Below are 19,515 nucleotides of genomic sequence, written 5' to 3' on the forward strand. Positions count from 1 at the left end.
CCCTACTCCCTCCCGGAGCAAAGAGGCAAGAGCAAGAGCAGGGAGATCTGGGGATCCCCTGTGTGGGGTCACTTTATTTGTGACATTTGGGGGCAGGACTGAGTTCCCCCTGGCTCCATCGGCAAACCGCTGGCACAGCATGGGCAAACAGGCTGGACACCTCTGCCATCCTGCCAGCTCGGCTTTGAGCTGCTCCTCAGGCTTAAATTTTCCCCATCACCCTGTCTACAGCCTCATGCTGGTGGTTTTCCCAGTAGCTAGACTTTAATCAAAGGGCACAGTAATTTGGAAGCGGGGGAGGAGTAATGAAGTATTGAATGCTTGTTCTTGGGCTTAACGATGCTTTTTAAAATTCTTCCATGGTTCCTCAGAGTTTGCATTTGCACATATGGGAAAATGGGGCTCTGAGGTACATGTGTTTGTCTGAAATAAGATATGATTTTGGTTTGTACTGACAAGGTCAGTGCCTATTTTCCCATCCAACTTCAGGTTTAATTTTGGTAACCGTCTGTGATGGTCGCAAGTACTGATGGGTATAAATGGGAATCAGTCTAAAAATACCCATGTTGTGAGAGCAGCAGAGCAGAGTTAAGGTTGCTGCTCTGAAACAATCCCTGGACCACAGCATACTCTTTTATCACACAAAATATGTTTTCCAATAACATTGATTACTTCACAATAAATTCCTTCTGCGTGGCTTGCTATTTCCTACCAGATAGTTGCCTCGATCCACTTCCTCCAACCTCCTCTCACTACCTCCAAGTGTCATGAGTTGAGGTGGCAAACTGGAACACATACACAAGCCATCTTCAGACTAAGCAATTTCACGGGAATCTCAGAGAAATCATAACTGGTAAAAATTAAATCAATATCAATCATAGGGTTAAATGGAGAAAGTTCCTCTAGGTAACAGCTTATTCTCACCCCTTCTTTTGCAGATTTCCATTTACAAGACATTGACTCTCCTTACAAGAAATCCCTAGGGGTTCCAAACCTCCCTGTCCCAGTCTTAAAATGCTGGGATTTTTTTTGAAACGAACCTTAAAAATCAAAGATTCAAAGGAGACCCAAGACACGTCAGTGTATCTCCCCTCCCAAGGCAGCTTGCAGGAGCTCTGGGTGCCATGGAAGCCCATCACTGCGCAGGGAGATGGGATGTGGCAGCACAAGGGGTGCAGGAGTGCAGGAGCACACTTCCCAGCTATGTCCCTCAGATCCACCCCAGCACCTCACCAAAGCCACCAACAGGTCCCTGTGCACATGTTACTGTTCACTTCATTGGGTCTTAACTAATACTGGGCTTATAAGAGAAAGCTGGGGACCCCATCCCAGCACAGCCATATAATTTCTTCCACAGCTTGGGCACACACAGCTACGGCGCTGAGTGGGACCAACCACTCGTGGGCTGGGAAAAGCAGCACCTCTCAGTCAGGCATGAAGGTCAGCAGAGACCATCACACAGGCTAGCCCCCAGCCTTGAAAACATCCTTAAATCCATTTCAGATATCCAAGGAAGTGATAACAGCACAGACTGGACCTGTGTGGGAGGTGGCAAGCTCCCACTTGCCTTCCCATGCTGCCACGTCTGATGACCAAGCGTGGCGCGTGCAAATTAACCAGTGTGTGGGCGTGTATGGGATACTGGTCAAACTGGTTGCAAAAATAACCAGGCTTTGAGCTGCTCCCTTCAGTTAATGAAAACAAGGAGAGGACTCCGCACACATCTGCAGGCACTGATTTTGCACTGCTTTTCACAGCCCTGGAGACACAAGAGGTGAGCTGTACACGTTTTAATATTTACCACCTGTTGCTAAAATAAGCAGAAGCACATTCCTTGGAAACCCCAATCTGACTGGAATTTATGGTATTTTTAATTAGATACGCATTGGTTCGACCTATGCGGGCAAAGGCAGTGGGTGCACAAGCTGTTTGGTGACTCCTCCTTGCAGTCGCCCTGTGAAGAAGGTAAAAAGCTACAAGAGCCTAGAAACGGCCTCTATTCATCCACCCTAGGGTGGGTTTGAACCCATGTGCTAGAATGAGCTTGGCTTAAAGAAAAGCATTGCCATTTGCAGCAGTCTAGTCATGCCCGTTTACAGTAAATCCTAATTAAACTCCTGCCTCTTTCTGGCACAGGCAAGACCTGATGCCGTGTGGACCCGGGAGTGCCGGGTCCTGAGCAGTGCTGGCAATGCTCAGCCAGGCCCCTTCCTCCATCCCAGCAGGAAAACAAAACTTCTGTGTTCAAGATTAGCTTTCTTCCCTAAATGCTTTCTTTCTAAAACAGACCCTACCTCAAGGCAGCCGAGATCATCCCCACCCGCACGGAGGAGGCCAGAGGCAGGGCTGACACCGCAGAAGAGGGCAGAGTCACCCAGGCTTGAACTAAGACACCCCAATTCCACCCCGAGGGCAGGTGACAAAGAGAGGGGCACCATAAGAACATACCCACGCAGCGCTTCAGAAAGGTGTCAGTGCAGAAAAGCTTGCCGACTCAGAACACGGCAAGATTTACGCCTCAAGTTGTGAAATACAGGATTTATTTCAGTATTTTTTACTGCTTACCAAAGAGCTGTTCTCCCACAGTTGCATAAAAAGCTTGAGTAAGACCAGTTGAGAAGGCAGATGAGAATAGCCAGGCAGAAGAGTAGTGACAAACTGAAGGAAGGCAAGCTGGTAATACTGTAACTAAATCAGCAATTATGAAATTCAGACAATTAATAAAGAACGAATGAGCAGCATCATTAAACGCTTAGCGCATCAGAAACAAGCCAGCCCTGTGGGGCTCATTAGATGCTGGTGGTGCTCAACAATGTTTCTGGGTTGTAACTGGAGAAAAGAGGTAATTACTCATACCACACTTGTTTTGTGGTTCCTACTTCAGCAATAACTAACTCAGGTATTAAAAATCATTCTCTAAATTCTACATTTTAAAGTCAACAAGTCTGAATAATGTCCTTTAGAGAGGTTTAGAAAGAATTATAGACTCAGATCCTTGAAAAAGTTCCAAACTAATAAAAATTCCAAGATTTTAGATGGAGTTAGAAAACAGTCAATACAAGACTTAACGTCAAGCAAAAGGATCACAGTACAACCTGGCACAGCACTAGTTCAGTGCAAGCTGATATCCTAAACTATCTCAATAAAATTAAGCGTACCTCCCAAAGCTATTACACTGGCTAAGAAACCTAGAGAATACATTGCTGTTTCCCCCTTTCCTTGCGTTTTGGCAAAAATGTTATCTAAAACAACCATACAGCCCAGATTAAGGTGACAAAACCCACGTCACCGATGGATCCCAAAAATGAAGCAATGCCAGAGACCGATGACAGAATGCCACTGTGCTTGCAGGAAACCCCACAGCAAGGAAAGCACAGCAATGCTCATTTTTATGCAGGTCTGGAAGAAAACACAGGGTATTTGCTATCAAGGTCAAGCGTACAGGAATTTGGCATCTACTCATTTCAGGTTGATTTTATATGGCATTGGCCAAGCAGGCTCCCAAAGCAAAAAGCAACAGAAGCTCCATCCACAAGATGCAGAAATGCATCCTAGAAAAACCCTGGAGACATCAAAAGGTGTCATACCAGTGGAAAGGACACCACGAAGAGAGTGTGATCCTGGGCACGTGAGCAGGTCAATGTGCAGCAAAATAGAAAGGTGACAGTATCTCAAATCACAGCACTCTTGAAATCACTACTAATATAACTCATCCTGACATAACATGTTCTGCTTTACTGTACACTCCAAAGAAGAAATAGGAAAGAGTTTTAAAAAAGCAACAAGAACATGAGGCAGGTTTCCCAGACTCCTAAGTCCCAGAGGTTAAATCAAACTCTTTCTGTTTAGCCTATCCAAAGAGTCAGCTAGGAGGGCACTTGTCTGCAGCTCAGACCTGGGACCTGGGGAGAGCTTCCTCATATCAAAGGCTCGACTTCAGGCAAATGCAGAAGATAACTAGCTGGGGGTTTAAGTTGGATCCATTCAAACCCCGGAAAGACACATCTTTTTTTCACAGAAAGCTCAAAGGGACCTGCACTCCGAATCACACTCACCACCAGCTTTGTGCCAATTACTCTGGATTTCTCTTTTTTTTAGATATTGAGGACTACTTAGTATGCATGTAGAGGTCAGCAGAGATGTGCTCTTTGTGTTTCCAGTACTGGAGAGGTACACACACACCCCTGAAGTTCCTGGAGATCAGGGAGTGTTTGAAGGAGTCCAGACCAGTCCCATCCATCATGTTAAGAGGGAGTAAGAAAACGTCACTGGAGCAAAATGCCAAAACAAAACTGGAGGCCTCGGAGGGAAAAGAAAAAGAGATGGCTCTCTGTAATGTATATCACTATTGCAATGCAAGAACAGTACTGTAAAACATCACAGGTGGGGCTGTGTTCAGTTGAGGAGTTCAGCTGAAATTTAACCATCTTTGCTGAAGTTTCCTGTGGTGAATACCCACTTCAGGCTGATTTTTGCAGTTTCCACTGAAACAGATCACCAGTCTCCATAGGCAAGCACATGGCAAGGAGAACTGGTTTGATTGGGGTTTTTTCCCACCACGTTAAACTCATGTTGGTGAAAACCAAGTGACAGATTAAGAATCACTAGGATCTTCATTCTCCATCAAGGAAGCCTGGAATGAAAAGGAAACATTTTCTTCTCTGAAAATTCATCCAAATTTGGCTACATTCTTCATCAAGAGTCTCTGCCCTGAGTAGACTTCACCCCAGCCTGGGGAAGTCCAGTCCCTCCAAAAATCTCAGCTGAAGCACATCACTTCACCCACCAACTATTGTCTACAGGGACACTGGAGCAGACAAGGACTGCACCCATGGCTGCAGCGCTGTGCCGAGAGGCAGTAGCCCTTGCGCGGCCATCGCAGCCTGCCTGTGGGGCGAGGAAGTATGGGCAGGAGGAGGCAACTCCCAGGCTTGCATCGTGCTTTGCATGCTACAGCCCTTCTCCACTGGGACTGGGAGAGTGCTCGGCTCCTTTATCTTGTTCTTGGCTGTGCTTTTTGTTCTGCTGTCCTACAATAGACACATCCTTTCCTACAGCTCCCCAATTAAGTGAGATCCATTCACCAGACCAGTTCACACAATAGTTTTTGCAGCCTCTCCTCTTAAACAGATGTGATCCTTTCCTCTGCTCCCATGTGCCGCAGGAACACACCGTAACTCACACACCCTTACAGCAATCATGGCCACAAAATCCCGTGCCAAAATCCTTCTCACCTTGCCGCAGGCAGCAAGGCAGGCTCTGACGCTGCTCTTCCCCCTTGGCCATTTGGTGTACAGCACCCCCTGGAACACCTTCCTGCTGCACCAAGCCAAAACCACCAAGAATTAATTTTAGCAGTGAAGAAACCGGGGCATGTGGCATTTTTTTGAAAGGCTGCAGCTCTGTGCTTTGCTTCTCTTCTGAAATGATGCAGCAGAGGAGAACACTTCAACAAATTAAATCAAGGGGTCCTTGGCCTTTGAGGACCAGCAGAAAAGCACAAGAGCAGAAAGGATCATACACAAGAGTAGCATTTAAAGTGTTGACTTCAGCTTGGTTCAATTTTAATTCAGTCCAGTTCCCTGAGCAGGGATCCCTCCCTTGGAAGGAGTCTGACAAGTCATTTAGTCTCCCTGCATCTCAGTTTCTTGTCCGCAAAACAGTTATTAAATATGGCTTGACCCCTGACCACCTATTTGTGAGGGGTTTTTTTACTCTTTGCTCCCTTTTTCCTAAGCTATTTTTCCCCTTAATCACAGGGCAAGAGCCAGGTCTCACCTCTGGACACTCATGACTGGCTGGGAGAGGCAGCTGCCCAGGATATGGCTGCCCGTGTCTCCCCTGCTCAGGTCCACGCAACATCAGCTTCAGTGGTCAGCACAAGGGGGCATTTGGCACCTGCTCCATCCCAAGAGTAAATCGCTGCCATGACGGCAGCAAACTGATTAAAGCCCTGATTTATTCAAAAACAAAGGAAAATTCCATATTGCAGTAAAACAGAAGAAAAAAACCTCCAAATAAAAGCAGTGTCATGGGTGCGAAGAGACACAAACTCAAGGGGATTGGAAAAGGGGGGTGGGTCCAGTTCTCCACTGTACCAACCCGAAAAGTGCTGGCAGATGCCGGGATGAGTTGCAGACCCTGAAATCAGCCACACCTCAACATACCCCTCTCAAACACATTTTCTCCTCTCAACAACCTCTCAGGTGTACTAGGAGCTTATTCTTATGCAGTTAGGAATTTACTCTAAAACACAAAGGTAAGCGGAGATGTTTATCCTTGCTAGCAAGTTTCTAACAGCAGGAAAGACTATCACCTCTCCATGACAGTTGTGGGGATGGAGAGCACTGAGCTGGGTGCATTATGGCTGGTGATGCTGAACACAGCCCTTTTCCTCAATAACAATATTTTCTGCAGAGCTTTATGCAAGTTAGAGGGTCAGGCAATCAAAGGCAGCTCTGTCACCTTGCAGAAGGAACAGAGAGCTATCAAAGGATGATGGTTTCTGTAAGAACTCTTCAAACCTTCACAAACAGCAATTACCAGTGCTCTCATGACCCCAAATCTCCCAGAACAAGCTGCAGACCTCCCCCCTTGACAGCCAGGCTAAATCCAATCATGCCCGTGAGCCAAAGCATACAACAAAACACTCCTTTCTAGGCAGAAGAAGCCAGAGCAGGCTCACGGAGAGCAGGAGAGCCACCTCGCCATCACCGGCAGCTTCCTGCAGCATTTGTGGTGCTGTAGATGTCATGTGCGTCGGTGCTCCAGCTGCACCGTGTCCCCGCAGAAAGCAAGGTTTGCGGCACCGGATTCCCCTGCTTCTGGTGTAGCTGAGCCCTGGCACTGAACTGGGCTTGCTGCGCTACCAAAACCACGTGTGCAACACAGGGAGCCTCAAAGGAAGCAGCCACAGAAAACCAGGGCACCTCTCCAACATTCACCAACACCCCTGCACGTGCTCTGCTGAGCCCAATGGATAATGCAACCCGTTAGTGCAATGCTTAAAGCCTGCTTGGAGAAACACTGCTGAGGAAGAACAAAGGTGAAGCAGGAGGAAGAGGAGGGAGCACAAGGGTACAAATGTGAAATGACTTTACATGCTGGCCATGAATTTAGAGAAGAGGTGAGACCTGGCAGAGCACTCTTGGTTTGAAAGGAGCGATGCTGAAGGTCTGCCCTCTCCCCCACCTTCAGGGGGCTGGCAGATGCTATTCCCTATCCTCTCCCTTGAGCTCCCAGCAGACATTTGCCGACGGCTCAGACGATGGCATCGGCAAGTCAGTAACGTGACTCACTGCAAGAGCTGGCGAGGAAAGTCCCCAACTAAGGAATGAGATGAGTCACAGGGAGATGCCGTCGGCTCTTTGAGAAGGAAGAAAGCCCAACCAAGGAAAGGCCAACCCAAGCAAACACAGGGCAAGGATGCATGACGGGGATGTAGGGGACACGAGGCACTGCTGCCTCCCAGCTTTTTGCCAGCAGCTCCAGTCCTGCCCCGGGCTCAGTGCCTACTTGGCTCCCAGCCCTCTCAATGGCATTTGCCTGGCTACAGGCCAGCATCACCCACCAGTGGCACTGCTGCTTGCGCTGGCATGCCCAGCGTCAGTTGATGTGCTCCTGCCCGAGCCCTTAGCACCGCCTGCCCGTGGGACACTTGCCCAGAGCAGAAGCACTGAGCTCCTCAGAGAGGCAGGAGGTATGGGGAAGACCACGCACCAGCATGCCCCTGCTGGCTTATTAGCTTTCCCAAAACATGCTCCCCCATCTGGGTTATGGTTTCCTTCATCCTCGCTGGCTCCACAGCAAAGCTCTGCACCCAGCTGAAACACCCTGCCCCTTTCCAGGCTGGACCCACTCCCACCAAGTTCTCCTCCCCACTACAGTTTGGAGCCTGGCCACAAGAGACATGTTGCTGCCCCAAGTCTGGCAGAAAACTCTTAGCTAGGGCACTGCTGGAAGCCAAAAGGCAATGAGCTTCTCATGACTTATTTATGAGGTCAGCTACAGGGAGAAGAAGAGCATGCCCGTTCCTCATCTCCTCGGGACCCATCAAGTCGCTTGTCTGGCTGAGCCCAGTCATTCCTGCCATCGCATGACCCAGCGAGCCTGGCAGACAGCTGGCACAGGCTGTACTTGCTCATGTCTGCCCGGGAGCACCTTCCCAAAGTTCCCGTGGCAGGCAGTGCCCAAAGCCCCATCCCCACCCAGCTTCCTCCGGGGCTGAGACCTTGTTTTCCAGTGTTAATGGCTCACACTTCACACCTTACCAGTTCAGATGCCTGCCCTCTGCCACATGGAGTCACCTACCTCCTTAAACTTGTAACTTTGCTACATGTGCATTACAACAGAGTGTACATACAACTTGCACTACTTAGCACTGCCAGTAACCTTCAAAGGTTTACTGGAAAGCACTTACCGCATCCCAGCCATGACAGTAAAACAGAGAGCAAAGCCAGGGCCACCACACTTTGGCCAACTCTCCTGGAAACCATCCCTCCCCTACGGGCAGTCTCGGTCAAAAGGCTGCTCCAGTGAAATGTGGTACTAATTTAACCAGTTTATTGATTAAATGCTAACCACAGGATGAGATCCTGACCTATTTCATGCAACTGAGTAGGTGGCATGTTGGTAGCAATACCAGACTAGCCATTATTTTATTATGAAGTGAAGTGGCACTGGTGGTGCTGGGAGAAATGCAATGAACTTGCCTGGAAGCCTTCACCCTTTTTACTGCGATTGTCAGTGCACTGAAAGAGCAATTGAAATTATTACAGATATTCCTTCGGTTCCTCCCAGATCTAATACAACGTAATCTTGTTCATCTCGGATAATCACATCAAGTCATTAGCTTGCTGATAATTCACCTCGCGCCAACTGCCGTGACTTGGCAAAGAGCAAGCTAAGCTCTTCAGGCGGCCAAAGCCTGAGCATCTCCTGGCCAGCTGCTGCCCACCATGCAGGTCCCCCGCAGGCAGCCAGGGGTGGACTGCCCCAGCTCCATTTTACGGCAGGGACAATCATGCTGCTCCTTGCATGATGAAAGCAAAAAAAAAAAAAAGGCATCATCATAAATGACCTAATGCTTTTAAAAACTCGCCCTATCAGGAACAGGGGTATTTCAGAAATATTTTAATTAAATAAGCTCTGAATTACACTAGGCACTCTACACAAATAACTGGCCAAATGTATCGATTTTCACACCAGTCCGACTGTGCATGTGGCTTGCAGAGGACGCAAAATCTTGCTTTTAAACAAGCTTGTTGAAATTCAGCAATTTTGCCAATTTGCTAAAACGGAGCTCAGCTATGCAAAGCAGCAGAAGTCCCACAAAATCAGATGTACCTGACAGAGTAGGAGGTGTAGAGGAGCTAGATTGTAAGTGCTTGAAATGCCTCCTTGTTTTGAGCCTGCAAAACTCAGCTGGACACTTCCCAGATACAGGCTTGTAGACGACTTCCATAGAAGTAGATTTTAAGAAGTGCTTATATAGGATTTCATCCTTTCTGGCACCAAAGAAAACCCGGATTAAAGCTGCACTCAGCAATCCAAGTAGCAAAAACAGGATGATTCCAAATTCTCTAGAATGACTGCACCAAGCCCCAGCCAGGTAGCACTGGTTGCACTGGAGACATGCCAGGAGCACAGAGACAGAGAGGAAAGCATTTGCATATATTTACATCTTGACAACATAAAAATTATACAGTTATCATTGTCATTTAGGGCCCCATGTGCTCAGTCATTCTGGAAAAAATAAAAAAAAGAAAAGAAAGATGCTCTGCAGCTAGCTCAGGCACTTTAAACTGAAATCTTCAACAACTTATAGTCCTTATGGTTGGGAAGATGCATCAGTTGGGCTCTTGCTCCCCAGTACTGTAACACCCTCTTTGTAACTGACAGACATATGACCTGTCCCAGACCCCAGACCACTCTCACGAGCTCCCATCTGAATTACTCAAGCTTTGCCCATGACCAGTGCAGAGCAGAAGAGCACTGTGGCCTCTGGGCTGCTGCTTCCCAGGAGAGCCTCGGCAAGGAAGGTCCCCTGGGCTCACACCAACAGGACAGGCTGGCTGCAGCTTTAATGACAATTTAATTACTCTTGAGCTTGGGACTTTTTGATGTTCAGGTGCCCACAGGTAACTTTGTACACTTACAGATCTGTTTCTCACACCTTGCATCCAGAAGAGCCAAGGAGCATTTTGAAGGCCAACCTACCCCTGCAGTTTAGGGCATAAAGCAACATGGACTGGGTCACCCTGTTTTGGGATGAGGAGGAGAAGGGGTTCAGTTGTACAAACACAAGCCCAACCACTTGCCAGGAAAACAAGCCCTGGCCTATTGTATTTATTAATACTGACGTGGCCATCGGTGCTCTGCAGGAAAGACAGAAGACGTAGGCTTTGGAAGAAAGCTGCAGTAAACGCTCACAAAATTGCTGTCCAAGTGCATCCCTGACATGGCTAATGTCCCGTTCCACCTCTCAGCGTCAGGGATTTGCATGAAGACACAGAGAAAGACAGGGCCTGTGTCACCACCAAGCCCAGCCGGTGTAGGCAGGAAAAGCAGGAAGGCAGAGGCAGCAAGCTGAGCACCTCCCCTTCCCTCCTCGCCCCTAAACTACAAGAATCCCAGAAATTCTCCAACATCCTCCTGCTTCTGGACAGAAATCCTCCCTCTGGCCAGCACCCTGAGGATGCCCATGCCACCAGCTCTTCAGCAAGGGGGAAGAAGGGGATGGCATCCCTGTCCTGCAACACCAACTCCCTGCATAAAGTCCCTCTCAACCCAGATCCACAAAAGGGACCAGATTTGGGCTTAATATATACATCTTGCTCTGGCGAAGCCATTCTGCCCACGGCTGTTGCTCTGCTTTGCTCTCTGGAGAGTGGCACCACGGCAGCAGAGCCCAGCCAAAGCAGGAATCTCAGCAATGCTGGCTATGCCGTGTCCTCCTCTTTGCCCCCAAAGGGTCAGGTCTCTATCTAAACAGGAAGCCGGGATCAGCCAGGCCCACGGCGCTCGCCCTCTGAGTCCCGACTGCCAGGGAGGAGAGGGGAGGCAGCACTGCAGAAACTGCTGCTGCTCATGGCCTCGTCCCCCCCTGCTCCCAGCCCAGTGCAGGCAATTACAGGGGGCTTCCAGCGTGCTCGCTCCCTCAGCACCCCCACTGTCGGGCAAGGTGCTTCCTCACTTCTTTGTAGGATCTTTTATTTTGACACTTAGTAAATAGAGCAAAGCCCAGTGAGCAGCCAGAGTGAAGGCAGCACTGAGAAAGGGGAGTTGCAGTGGTGGTGGGGGGGGTGGCGAAGGTCCCTCTCCTTTACCAGCAGCAATTAACTCAGAACAGACAGGGACACAGCGCTTTCCCCCTAAACCAGGGACTGCATTAAACACCATACAAACCTCAGGGTCAGCAGCTGCTTCACACACCACACAGAACCACTGCAGCTTGCACTTGAAAATCTCCCATCACTTGCTTTCTGCGCCTAAATAAGCTTTTTCTTCCTCTGGTTTCCCCATGCCAATATTTTGGGATTACTTTATTCTTTAAAGAATACAACTACCCTTCTGCTTTAAGAAGGACACGCATTCCTTGACCTCCAGCCAAATTCAAACCAGCCTTCGGCGCCCAGCCAGCAAATGCCCTTGCAACACTGCGGTAACGTCTTGCTGCTGGGTGCAAGGCCAGTGCAAACCATGGGAAACCAGGGAAGGGCTATATGCGTAAACTCTCGTCAAACAAACCACCCTCGCATCCTCTTCGCAAACAGCACCCCACAACAAATAAACAGACATTAGAAGTCTCTCTGGCAGATCTGATCTGCAAAATCATGGCTTTCCAATGACTTGCATCTCTCCTGTCTTACACTAGATCAAGGAAGCCTGAGTACACGTTTCAAGCACATCATTCACCATGAGAAATCATTATTTTACCCTACTTTGTGTCCTTTCCCTACCATTCAGACTTTTATCTATGAATTTTCTAGGCTATGTTTCAGTCTATTTATATTGGTCAACAAGGATTTTTTGGTGGGTTTTTTTCTTAGGATTTGTTTAAGCCCTCAAAGTTGTGCCAATCCTCCCATACTGATGCAGAGTTATGTGATTTTGGGGCTGGAGCTGCATTCTTTCAAAAGCCTTATCTTGAAAGGCAGTGGAGGAAACAGCTGTTTATAAGAGCTCTTGATGGTGTAACAGTTGTTCTGTCCCAAACCTCGTTTGGAACCAAGGTGAGCAAACCTAATACCATAAAGGACTTCCCAGCTTGTGCACCAGCCACAACATTAACCACCACCAAGAGGACAGGGCAGTAGGTAGGAAAACTGCTGAGAAAAGCCCACAAATTATTTATGTGCTGAAAGTTTGAAACAGAAGAGCCTTGCAATCTGTGTCCTTGGGCTATGATACTCCTCTCCTCCTCTGGTGGTGAGAAAAGAGAAAATGAGATTACAGCAAGAGTCCACAGGAAGGGCTGAGAGAGAAGCAGGGTGACAGCCGAGCCCTGGTTGGGCTGCCCAGCCACACGAGCAGGTGCTTACAGGATCCCACAAGGCTGAGAGAAAGACAGCTCATCCATTACTCAACATCCCTGCAAGTGTCCACAGCTCCTTCCAGTTGAAAGTGTTATTCCCAGGAAAGAGCCATCCCTGGTAGATAGGGCAGACCCCTTGCTGCAACCCACAGAGCAGACCAAGCCTGTGGCCACACCACCATGTACATCAGACCAAGGTCCAACCACCGCCCAAAGGGCTGTCTTGTGCATCAGAGAGCAGTCAAGCTCCTGCTGTTTTAAGCCAGGGAGCAGTAAGCTCGCTGGGTGCATGGTGTGCTCACCTCCCAGCCCACCCCTGAACACCTTCCAGTTGTGCAGGCGAGAGGCCGTGGAGCAGAGGAAAAGCTCCTCTCCTGGCTGTTGGCCAAGCATTATATGGTGAGAGCGCCCTGTATCCTCACTATAAGTATTTTGGGAAGCCAGATGACTTCATCACCAGCTGACATCCCCTGACCTACTTGCTGTGAAACAAGCTCTCTGCCGGCCAGCCCCAGAGCTCATTACTCAGCACCTTAATTTGCACATTGCCATTTACTGGGCACCAAGCTGCTGGCATATTCAGGCAGCGCCCAAATTTTCATGCAGCTGAAGCGCTTACGCAAGCAGTAAAACACAAACGTACCTCTTCCACAAGTAGTTTCCTGTTACTTTTGAATCGGGACTGACACACAAGGAAATTCTCCAAATTGCGGACAGTTTCCGTCTGGTGCTGGCAGACCCACACCCCGCACCCAGCTTGCACCCCATCCCTGCCTCCGCAGCACACGCTCCTGCACAGGACGCAGCACCGTGAGCACAGACAGCCTTGCTGCCGCTCCGGCTGCAGCTGAGCCCAGCCACAGCCCAGGGGATGCCTGGCTACCACGGGGCACAGCCAGCACTGGGGATGCTCCAAACGTGACAGTGCAGCACATGAAGCTGGCAGGCATCACGCCCGGGTTACACAGAGATCTCAGAGGAGAGAGGGATGGTGAAAAATAGAGAGTTATGAATAACCCGAATGACAGGACTTACACAAGAGTAAGCTGTGAGCAGAGCCAGAGGAGCGGTGCCCCCGCCACCCCAACACAGAAGGGGAAGGAGCATCCTTGCCACACTCACCCTGATCCGCCGCATGGCCGTCACAATCTCCACCCGGCTGTTTGGCCGTGGCACATCCAGGCTCCCAATGTACTGGAAGGAAAGAAAGAGCAGATCAGTCGAGTTTCCACGGCACTGGAAACCTCACAGTCCCACCATGGCTTCGATGGCATCCCTGGAGGGAATCCAGCATCACTTCTGGGGAACGGGAGGCATTTTGCCCACTGCACCTGAAGCCTTGCACGCCTCCCACCATGAAGCTGTTCCCTCACCACAACGTTTCAAGGATTCGGCAGCCCTTATTCTAACAATAAAACAGCTTCGGTAATCAGGCCAGCAGGCCTCATTCACCTATGCCGTGATCAAAGTACATAGGTCTAAACCAATACCCCTTCGGCTGCACTGAGTCACCTATTACAGTCCTGGATATGGGAATATCCCTAAAATACCTGGGGCAAACTGTCCTGTGACAGGCCCTTCACTATTTAGTTACAGCCCTACCAAACCCTTGGCTGTTTTTGCAGTGATGCTGAGCCTCCAGGCCAAGCCTCCAGAATAAAGGAGCCACTTTGCTATTCAAAGGGGACCAGAGGCAGCGCCACTGTGACCCAGTGCAGAGACATGCCGAACAAAAACCTTTTTAAAAGTAAAATGGAAGAGGGCAGATTCAGAAGAAGGATCAGAAAACAGACAAGCGATGAAGAGTCAATGCTGAGTGCTAAAAACATGTAGTTAGAAGAAAAGCATTTTGAGTCTATTTACTAGCCCACTGTGCTCCCACGCTTCATCTCGACACGAGCGCTGACGTAACCCTCGGCAGCGCAGCGCGGGCACTAAACCCGGCAGGGCTACGTGTTCATGTGAATACGGCCACAACCTTCGCTGACACCATGAAAACCCAGGTCACTGGTTGCAAGCACCAGCGCCGAGACGGGTGCTTAAATGGCTGAACATGTGCTAGGGGTCACCGAACAGGCAGAGGCCATGGAGGGGGGCTATTTCTCACTCAGCATTGCTGCGGGACTCCTGGCTCCTCTCCACTGGGACACTGCTGCCACTTCTATCAAGGGCACAGCGCAGGGGCTGCATGATCACCCCTGGGTTTCGTATGCGCATGCCATCCCAGAGAGCCCTCCTTACTAACCCTCCACACCCACACCCCAGACTCAACAGGCCCACCCGCTCGGGGAGGCCATCCCTGGCCGCACGGCTCCTGCCCTGGGTGAAGACAGAGGCAGGCGTCCAGCAACCGGCACCGGGCAGTCAGTGCTGAGAGTAGATGTAAAAGGATGAGGATGTAAAAATAAACACCAAACAGCTGGCATGTTGGTCACATGCTGAGCAGACTGCCACGGTGCAGGGCAGCTTTATGTAACCGGGAATTAAAGCCCACGATGCACGCCACTGGCAAAGGCAGCATCAACTGCCCAGACCCCAACCTCTGAATGCCCGACTACAAAATCACAGGTCTTGATAAGTTTTCAGTCCATTCCCTAAACAAAGCCTTCCCACCACGTCAGATATTCAGGTCATGTTAAGAGAGGCATCTTTGACATCAATCGATTCCCTTTTCTTATATAAAGTCTGAAAACCATCAATAAAAAGTAGGAGATGAGGAGAAGGGCTGAGGCAGCTGGAGCCCTGGGCACATGGTCACCCTGCAGCATGTAAGGAAGAAATCTTTCCCCATCTTTCCCTGCCAGGCAAACATCTCAGCTGCACAGCACCTCTCCCACCAAGCATCCCCATGCTGCTCTTCTGTCAGGGACCCCCAGCACTGCTTCCCCCTCACTTGCAAGGGAGGCTTCTTAGCTTACATGAGGAGAAGGACAGACTGGTGCAGTCACAGGATGCCTATCTTCCATCTATTCCCAACACCACAAGGTCACTGCCACTGGAGGGGCAATCGCTTTCCTTCTCCCTGCGTTTTCCTTCTCCAGGTGAGTGCAGAATACGGCCATGTGCAAGGACAGGGCAAGTGGTGGCAGCTATTGGCAGGGCAGGAGACAGCCCCATCCACCGCTGGCTCCCACAGCCACATGCATTCAAGCAATGCCAACCTCCTGGCTGACAACCACAACCTCGGCCAGGAGCAACACTCAAGTCATGCCCATAATTGAATGTGTGAGCTCGGCAGGGCTGGGCTGCAGCAAGTAATGGAGCTGTAAGCAAGTGATGGCAGAAACCAGACACTACCTTGGACCAGGCAGCACCACCTTGGATGGCCCTCCTGGGGAACAGCACCAGCAGCAGGAATATCTTGAGGCTGTCCTATCTACATCCCTTTATTCAGCGATTCCCCTCCAGCCCACGTTCACACGTACCTGAACCAAAGGGCTCAGGTCACAAACCATTCAGGATTCGCCTTTGCTCCCAAACTTAGGCTCCAGAACATCCTGCCGCATCCCGCCGCATCCCACGGGAGCATGGCCCCAACAGAGCCCACAGCATCTCCAGCCCCAGCGTGGGCTCACTTCACACAATTACTGTGTTCACGGCTCCGAAACACCCACCTCTCTCCGGCTCTGGAGGCAGGTATTTTTTACATGTTTCACAAAACTCAACAGATGGACAAAGTCTCCCCAGATTATTTTTGCCTTCAGGGCAGAAATCACAGGTGGAAACTGCACTGCAGAGGAGTAACCCTTCACAATGTGGTGAGTATCTCTCCAAAAATGTAGACTTGGAGGTCGGCCTTTCAGCGAAACTACTATTTTCCAGGCAAGGAGCAGGGATGGCCTCAGAAAGCACCCCTATGTACTAGTGATTTGCAGGCGATAAGCGCACGAAGGGAAGCTCCTGCTCCGCTCTCCTCCAGCCCTCTTACAGCACCGACTTTCATTTCAGGAAGAGGTGGGGGGAAAAAGCAGGCAAAGCAGAGACGAGGATCAGCAAAGCAGCTGGAGCCTCCAGGGTGCAGGACCCCCTCCTCATCCCACCCCAACACTGAGACCCAGCTCCCCCCTCCCAGGACAGGAGCCCCAGGGACCTCCAAGCATGGGGGTTCCCAGACCTCAGGCACAGGCTTTTGCCTTCCTTTGAAATCCACGTGCCCCAAGTGAGGTGCCAGGCGTGGTGGTGGCCCTGGTCCCCACAGGGGCCGATGTCCCAGCTCCCAGGGCTCAGGCCAGCATCCACGCCAGCAGGTCAACCCCGCGGGAAAGGGAGGCAGTGGGGCCGGGGCTGAGCTGGGGGAGGAGAAAGGAAGGCGCCTGAGACAAAAGGAAGGAAAATAAAGCTGTGTGAAAGAGAGCTGACAAAGAAAATAAACCCATGAAAGAACCCACCCTCCCCAAGCCCCCGGGAACCAAGGAGGAGGAGGAGGAAACCATATGCACATATGCAGGATGCAGCTTTCCCAAATAATCACCTCCAGATCCGTGGTCCCACCACCCTGCCAGCAGATGGGGGGGCAGAGGTGGAGCCCCCCCACCTGCACCCAAGAGCCAGGTGGGATTAGAGGGTCACCAGTCCCTGTGCTCTGAAGGCCAGCGGCACGGCTGGCTCGGTGGGGAGGGCAGTCCGAGGCAACCCCCTCTTCCCCAGCCCAATTAGGAAGAGAAAGGCCACCCGCTCTGAGCGCCAGTGAATGGGCAGCCAAGGGGGTCCCTCCCGTAATGAGGCGCCCTGCCAGCCCCACAAAGGCAGCCCTTGCATTGCAAACGGCCAGAGCCGCTCAGCGCTGCGTCAGCCGGCGGCACGGGCAGGCAGGGACAAAGCACCTATTTTGCAGGGTGCTTTCCGTCCCCTGTGTGCCCTGCTGCTCCTCATCCCCACGCATGGGATCTGGCCCTCCATCAGTCCTTCCCAGGCCCCTCGAAAGGGCAGATCCTCCCCCTGCCATGGCACAGGCTTCGTGGCCATCACCCATTAGGCTTCTCAGCACCCAAAGGGAGCTTGCTTGCTGTCCCCCTCCCACGAAAAGAGGCTCCCCTGTCTGTCCCAGGCATGGCTGGAAGGGGCCTCCAAACACAGCCCATGCCCCATGCCCTCCACCCATGGCTTACAAAAGACCTGTCCGGTTCAGGGAAATACCAGTCCTCCCCTGGCCAGAGGTAAAAAACCCAAGAAAACAAAGCAGAGAATTTTGCCAAAGCAACGTTTGCACAAGTCACTCAGTTTCTCATTTTTCCTTGAGGTTGTTTAATATTGCTTGTTTTCTGCTCTATCAGAAATGAATTTTCTTGAGAGGGTGCTTTTTCTGTGACAGGTGGCAGATATTTTCAGAAAACCGAAGGCCGATCGCATCCCTGACAGGGGGACACCTTCCAAGGGGTGTGGATGAGATCTCTTGTGGGTGGCGGGCAGTGAAAGCCTTCCCAGAGAGAAGCTGCCGCCTTCCAGAGGGAGGCATGCTGCTGCTCTGCCAGCCCGATACTGTGTGCAAAGGTCAGGGCTGAATCATACCCAACTTACAGGGGACCCTAGATTGGCTGGCTGCCGGGTTTCCAGCTTCAAAAGCCGCCCTGAGTCAGAGAGCTTGCCATGGATGAGGAGCCACTGCTTCTGCCGAGGAGCTGCAGGCAGGCAGGCAGCAGGGCAGGGCAGGCAGAGGAGACACGCTAGCACCAGCCCCAGGCTGGGGCATCACACTGTGGGCTACAGAGCCATCCCTGGGGCCAGGAGAGCTTCATCCGAGCAGGGGGTCCTGTGTCTCGGCTGGACAGGGGTTACCGGAGGTACCTGCAGCCAGGTGGGAGGCATCAGATATGGGGTGTGAAGGTCCCAAAACTTCTGAAGAGTCCAGGGTGGCATAAGGCTGCACCAGGTACTGGGACATTGGCCCGGTGACACACAGCTGTGCCACGAAGTGAGGGCCAAAGTGCTCGGGCACCAGTCCTCAGCCAGGCACCCTGAGGTCTGAAACCTCATTTCCACAGTTTCCAGGGAAACACCCAGCCTGGCTGATAAGGGCTTCTCCCTAGGCTGTCACCATCAGGGAAAGCAAGAAGAAATCCAATTCCCAGGACTTTTGCTGTCCCAATGCTCCTGCTCTCCAGTTGCCCCTGCACAGCCTCTGCCTGGGGAGCCATGGGGCTGGGCTGGCAGGGCCCCAGCTCTGCCCTGCACCGCCAGAACACCCAGCTTTGCTGGAAGGAAAGAGGGGAAGTTTACTCAGACAGCGGTGGTGGCTCAGAGGCCAAAAGGGACGGAAAAGTCAGGATGCCAGCTGACTTCAATGGAAAAAAGCCTTGGTTTTCCAGCCTGAGCCTGGCAGGCGGGTGCAGCAGGCTCTCTGCTGGGCTGGAGGGCTCCAGACTTGCCCAGTCCTCCCTCAACGGGAGGTGTGCAACCCGAGGACACCAGGGTGCACCCAGCCCTGGGAGCCAGGCAGTTTAATGCAGCGTGTCAGACACCCCACACCAGGCAGCACTGGTCAAGCTGATGCCCAAGGGATATTTGTGCTTATCTGCCTGCTGATCCTAGAAGCGCTGCATGCCTATGAGCTACACAGGAGCTCGAGCACCAGCAATACAGCACTCTGGGGGTCCCAAGACAAAACCCAGCACCCACCACAGCCATGTGCACTGTACCCACCCTCCCCTCTCACCAGCCAAAACGGGGCTTGCCATAAGGGCAGACACCTTTACAGCAGGATGTGGCCCTGCAGCAGGGACACCAGGACACAGAGCAAGCGGGTCAGCAGGAAAGCTGAAGTTTTTCCATGCCAATGAAACAGGGCTGTCCACTCGTCCCCACTTCCATACCCCGCCCAGCCACGCCGCCCACAGCTGCCCCCCATGCAGGGGCTGAGCTTCCTGCACTTACATCACTTAAACCCTTAACAGGAGTTCCTGTATGGGATGTGCAAGGCCAGAGCACTTCAGCAGGCAGAAAGCAGGGCTGGGAGCATCCCACCCCCACCGCTTCTTCCTTGG

General features: G+C 51.2%; 1 protein-coding gene across 5 annotated transcripts in view; it reads right to left on the minus strand.

Moving 5' to 3' along the window:
* The window catches only part of NOS1AP (nitric oxide synthase 1 adaptor protein), a 47,745-nt gene that overhangs the window by 23,724 nt on the left and 4,506 nt on the right, over positions 1 to 19,515 (minus strand). For all 5 annotated transcript variants that reach the window (XM_074876796.1, XM_074876795.1, XM_074876797.1 and 2 more), the window contains exon 2: positions 13,658 to 13,729. In XM_074876796.1, the coding sequence (XP_074732897.1) occupies positions 13,658 to 13,729 (72 nt within the window). The remainder of the gene's footprint in view (positions 1 to 13,657; positions 13,730 to 19,515) is intronic.

The sequence above is a fragment of the Strix uralensis genome, chromosome 8 (assembly GCF_047716275.1).
Source record: "Strix uralensis isolate ZFMK-TIS-50842 chromosome 8, bStrUra1, whole genome shotgun sequence".
NCBI lineage: Eukaryota > Metazoa > Chordata > Aves > Strigiformes > Strigidae > Strix > Strix uralensis.